Raw genomic sequence first — 5,991 nt, forward strand, 5'->3', positions numbered from 1 at the left:
AAAGAAGACTCAAGTAAAGGGGAGCCAGATAAAAATCAAATTTCCAAGAAATATGTCAACTTCTGATAAGCACTTACTGACAACTTACCAATGGAAAGTCTGTTATAAAGCACAATGAAATTTTAAGAACTGATAAAAATCATTATCTACCTTCAACAAAATTAAAGGAAGATATAGTATTTAAAAGAGGAAACTGCCTGCTCACAATAAACACAAACTAATATATAAAATAAAATTACCCTCCATGGCAGTGTACACAATGTAAAGTAGTTAAACAAATCTTATATTCTATTTTCAAACATGCAGTTCACTGCAAATCAAGTGTTATTTGCTACCACACAATATTGAAAAGAACTACTATTGTACATATAGTAAAACCATAAGCAATAAAAGTAAAGTTTCTTTCATTATATAAATCTGTCACAACAAGGAAAAATATTTTAAAGCACTATTTCTAAAAGGAACAAGGTATAATTTTCACCCAAATATATAGTCGTGGGTTTGCTCTTTTGAAACCAACATACATGTATTTGATTTAAAATACATAGTTTTAGCTGCACATAGTAAAAATAATGAAAAACTTAGCACTTACCCCAATGCACACATACAAAACAGTCTCACTTCATATTGCACATGCTGCCCTTTTTATACACTGATAATTAAAACCAACTGCCATTCTTGTCATAGTCAAGACATTCACACATAAACATAATCAGGAACTTCAAGGTATGTACAATTATTTACACTACAAATGAAGAACAAATATAATACATGTAAATGTAATCAAAAATAGCACATGAAGGTAGTATACATTTATCTTCCTTTAAAGCAATATGAACTGCAACTTTGATGTAAAATTTTCTGTTGCAAATTTTTCATTAACTATTTCAAGGACAGAGAAATGAACATTTATAAACTTCTGTTGTTCATATTTGTAATAGAAGAAGGATACACAAGCTCTTTATGATGCAAAAGTGCATTATTGTTGTACATGTCCTGTACAATATTGTTTTCTTAAATAATACTAAATATTTGATTGTACAGAGGTCTTTCTTTTGAAACAATTCAATTCTTTATTTTAGTCTAATTGGTCCTAAAGGTTTAAATTACTTACAAATTTATCATAATTGCACAGTTTAATAGCAAAATAAAATTCTCAAAAATGTAGCTCATATTGCTTTTAAAAAAGGTTTATATATTCCTGAACAACAAAAAAAATATCATATTAATAATCCTGTTAGGAAACACAGAAATTTAAGATCTCAGCAAATAAATCCATTTCATACAATTTTCTGCCTTTATGCTTTTGCATCCAGACAAATGACTGGTTAACAAATTTGTTAACAAAAAATAAACCTAAACGATACATAAACAAGACAAGTAAAAGTAGCTGCTGCCCAATCACAGATTCATAATTTACAAATATTCTAAGCAAAGAACATGTTGACTGTTCCCTGAATTGGCTGCCTACACAATGGACACACTCTCTCTGGCAGACTGTCCACACAACCTTGACACGAGATCAGGTGATTACAGGGGGTGAAGGACACCTGGACCTCCTCCTGATGACAGATCTTACACTTAGCGCGGTCAGACTGGGCAGACAGTCGACGATTCTCCTCCTCCAGCTCCCTCAGTCTCTTCTGCCACTCCCCCTCAGGGACCGGCTGATTTCTCTCCTCCAACATTCTTACCCTCTGTCTCTCCTGCTGTAGCATTCTGTCCTTCTGTTGTATGGTTTGATCTCTCTGCTGTAAGGCTTGATCTCTCTGTAGGATGATCCTCTCGTTCTGCTGCAGCCTCTCTCTGAGTGACTGGTTCTTCTGTCGGGATTCCCTCACTTCCTGTGTGGTCTCCTCCACTACCCTCAGCGTCTCCTCCATCTCTCTCCTTGTCTCACAAATCTCTTGGTCCTTCTCTGCCACCTCCTTTTCTAGTTGCACTACAATTATTTGGGGATATTTATCAATCTTTATTCCTTTTTTTAATTGTTTTTGTTTAAAAAAAATCATGTTTAATAACCTCACAATGCAAATTCTCACTTCATGTTTGAAAATCAAATGTTTGAACATATATTTGCTTGATACTTTTTGAACTGATGTATAGTATAGAATCTTATTTTAAAAATTGTTATAGTAAGAGTAAATTAAGAACTCATATACATATATCCAATTTCAGAATGTAGTAAAACTACAATATACATACTCCTGAAGTTGAATAAATAAACTGTTATTTACCTATACCTTTCATGTCATGATGGATTTCTGCAAACTCCTCTGGAGATGGGAGGTAACCTGGTCAAAGAGAAAAGAAGCAGGGTCAGCATATACACTGGATTGTTATGGCATTGATATGACACAAATATATGACATAAATATCATTAGATGAGAGCATCTGAATTAAAGCAGCAACTTAGTACAATTGTCTTTAATAATAATATTCACTTTTAACAAATTTTCTAGATTCAATTGAAGGAGGAAAATATTTTTTCTACAAATCCTTAATCATTGCATGACTAAGCCTTATTTTTCACTTACTGCTGTTCTCTAAGCATTTTTCAACCACTCTGTCAAAGTCCTCTAGGGGGTACCCACTCTCCACCACCACGATGTGGTGGAGCTCCTCATAAGTGTAATCCTGGGGGAATCCAGAGTCATCCAGCCTTGACATCTGTCCCATTCTCTGGATATGATCCACAGCATCTATCAACTTCTGAGCACTTCTATGAGCAGTTATTCCTTGAATAAAAAAGAAATTAAAAATAATTAGCAAAGAAGATCCAGTTATGCTGAATTGTTGTCATTTTGTAGGATTTGTGGAGAGAAATTACAATGTAAGATGTAAAACTTTAAATAATAAAAAAGTAAGGCTATCTAAATTTAATTCTCTGGTTCTCAGGCCAATTTTCTCCAAAACAGATGCGAGAAAATGGAATGATTGTGAGGGAGGTATTTTTTTAATTTTATTTTTCGAATTTTCTTTAAAATAAAGATAATTTTTTTTAAATCACAGATATACCCTCTATGTCTGATCAAAAGGTTTGCTTTATCCATTGTTTATCAGCATGTGAACATCATAGGCAATGTCTTTTAATGTATTTTCAAATGAAGAAGCCAAAATCTCTTTGAAAATGGCTACGGGAAGTGATATTTGAATACTAAACTACGAAAAAATGAGGACATAACTTTTTTTCCGGATTGGTCTCCGCAATACCAACTTTTTATTTCATCAAAAATACAATAAAATTAGCAATGTGGCTAACTCAAAACAGATGCGCGCGGGCCTGAGAACCAGAATTTCAATTTATGTAGCCTAAATCCAATTTTTTTTGTATATTTACAACACTTTTCCAGTCATTATTTCAGATATTTCTACATTACTTAGGGTAAATGTACTGGTATTATTTTTAAAAAATATTTTGAGGCAAGACTGAAGTGTTCCAAACCATTTCCCTATTCAAATTTTGAAAAACTGTTGTTATACATTTGAAAATTTGTTCAAACAATCTACACAAAAAAAGTCTAACATTTCTAATGTTTTGCTGAGTGGGCATAAATATATTAAATTGATGTTGGACCGCTGAGTGAGATGTTGGACCAGTCCACTGGGGGATGTTAACCCTTACGTTACAGAATGGGTGGACATCTCCAGATAACTGTGTTTAAAATTGATGAACCTGAGGTTACATCACGAAAGTCAGTACAAATTGCATGTATGTCAAAAAAAATTAAAATGAAAGGTATAACAAAACATTTATTGACTATGTTCTCGGGCAAAATGCATTTTGTCGACTCTCGAACCAAAATGTCTGCCTTCAGCCTAACAGCCCCAGGCAGAATATTTAATGTTCATGGGCAAACAAAATTTTGCTGCTTTGTGCTTGTGTAAATGTACATGCATATTGTTAAATGAAATGTAAGAAAGTAATGAACCCAAGTCTGGCATGTCATCAATTGCTGATGATTCTTTTAAAAAAATATTGTATACTGAATTTTACCATTGTGATACTTACCTTCCTTGAGTGTGTTGAGGTACTGTATGGCAGTGATCAGCTCCTCCAGAGTTACCTCCTCCTCATCTACCTGTGTCCTGAAGGCCTCCACATAGGGATGACTCAACTCCTCCTCTATGTTCACCGCAGACTGAGGCTCCGAGGAAGAGGGAGGCAGAGAGGCGAGGTACCGGGGGACCCCAGCTCCACAGCAGGTGGAGCCACCAGTCTCCTGGTCTCTCTGTGTTACTGCGGATCCTCCCACTGATTTATCAGAGACTGGGACCACAGGAGTCCCAACACATTTATCTGAGACAGAATCTGTGTCTGATTTACTCTGGAGCCAGAAAGAGAGGAAGACTGCTAAGGAAGCACCTAAAATTCTACAGTTTTCAAAACTGATGACAAAGTTTTTCAAACAGTTGCCATAAATTAAGGTCAGCGCTATTCCAAACAAGCAGATGTACACATCCTGTCTGATGTTTCTCTTCCTCCACTGGGGGAGATAACTCTGACACAGTCTCAGGAGCGAGGTCTCCAGATAGCTGTGGTTCCAGTCAATCAGAATCACAGCCAAAAATTTTGATAAATTGCATATTATTACGGGAAAATAGGGGGTACTGTAACGTCATCTGCAAAAGTAAAAAATTATAATACTATTAGATCACTAAATCCTACATCTTCATTTTATATATAGTCTTATCTATTCAAATATTTGTAATATAAATTTTAAGCATATGTAGTGTTCATTGGCAAACAAAATTTTGCTATATAATCATAAGGAGTATATTATTTAACTGAAATGGAACAAGCTCCAAATGTATATTAATAATTTTATCTTATAATCATGATAATATCACAAAATTTACCACACAGTTTAGCAATAATAAAACCTAACTTTGAATATTTAAACAACTTGTGTGAAATATAAAATACATAAATATATATACAGGTAACCTTTCATAACCCCTAAATCCCCCAAAATTAAAATTTAAAAATTAAATTAAGATGTCCTTGTTCATGTAGTTTTCATTTGTCTCCTTGTGGTTTCGTTGTGGTTCATTGTGGTTTTCTTGTAAAGTTCATTTTTTCCTTGTGGGGAAAAAATGTAAAAATTTTAGGAATTTCATGTTTGAAGTCAGAAAAATGTTATACACACAGTTGTATTACATGAAATATATGTTTAAACCATGTTAATAAAATGCTACTTGATTTGATCAAAAGAAACAATATCTTTTAACAATAAAAATGACCTTAGCTATGATATGTTCAATTTGGTTTTGTAACCCCCATATCCAAAAGAAATACCATTGAATAGTTTGTGAAATAAAAAAAATGTTTTGACACCTACCCTATTTTTTTCTGGCTGGTAATTATTAAATTTCATTTTTTTTGTGTAAGTATTATTTGGTGGGTTACCTTTTAATTACATCATGTACATACCCTTATTTATCTGGGGAGTACAGAATATAAGACTGGTCGAGGATTAATATGAAAGGGAGACTTTTATTCAAAGGATAATCTCATGATTTTTTTTTAATTTTAGAACTTTTTGACATGCTAAATATAAAAGTCTGAAATATAAGTTAAACCATAACCATGTAAGAATCTTTGTTCAATAAGATAACAGTAAATTTCATTGTACAAAAGTAGTCTACATGTAACTAATCATACTAAAATCTTGAATTAACTACCGGTATTTGATTATTATAGGTGTTTACTTCATTATTCATATTAATAACTATAAATAAAATGACCCACTTTCTTCATTATTGTTTTAGTAAACTTCAAAGCAAAAGAATCTCAAATATGTGTCTCTTAAACAATGCTTTAACCATCTGTGTATTGGTATCAATGTGCAAGTTTTGAGGGTAGCAAGAGACAGTCAATGCATCACTGAAGTATAAAATAAATAAACCTGTGTTACATGTAATATTGCATTTTTAGATTAAATTGCAATCTCATTTATTTTTCAGGTATTATAAGTTTCTGATAACTAA

The 5,991-nt window shown here is 33.0% G+C and overlaps 1 protein-coding gene across 1 annotated transcript; it reads right to left on the reverse strand.

The window, feature by feature from the left end:
- Positions 1 to 1,190: 1,190 nt before the first annotated feature.
- LOC134246542 (uncharacterized) lies at positions 1,191 to 5,717 on the reverse strand. Its single transcript, XM_062728927.1, has 5 exons — positions 5,713 to 5,717; positions 4,013 to 4,611; positions 2,538 to 2,738; positions 2,244 to 2,294; positions 1,191 to 1,942 (listed from the first exon to the last, which is right to left on the reverse strand). The coding sequence occupies exons 1-5, from the start codon at positions 5,715 to 5,717 to the stop codon at positions 1,428 to 1,430; spliced, it is 1,371 nt and encodes a 456-aa protein (XP_062584911.1). The 3' UTR covers positions 1,191 to 1,427.
- Between the last annotated feature and the right edge of the window lie 274 nt (positions 5,718 to 5,991).

Source organism: Saccostrea cucullata, unplaced genomic scaffold, assembly GCF_032062105.1.
Source record: "Saccostrea cucullata isolate Sc308-1 unplaced genomic scaffold, CSIRO_AGI_Scuc_v1 ctg29, whole genome shotgun sequence".
NCBI classification, from domain to species: Eukaryota; Metazoa; Mollusca; class Bivalvia; order Ostreida; family Ostreidae; genus Saccostrea; species Saccostrea cuccullata.

Excerpts from the sequence above, each read along its gene's own strand:
- LOC134246542 (XM_062728927.1), bottom strand. Across the intron at positions 2,295-2,537 it reads AAAATGCTTAGAGAACAGCA|GTTACCTCCCATCTCCAGAG; the intron begins GTAAGTGAAAAA and ends CTCTTTGACCAG. Across the intron at positions 1,943-2,243 it reads AATCCATCATGACATGAAAG|TGCAACTAGAAAAGGAGGTG; the intron begins GTATAGGTAAAT and ends AAATAATTGTAG.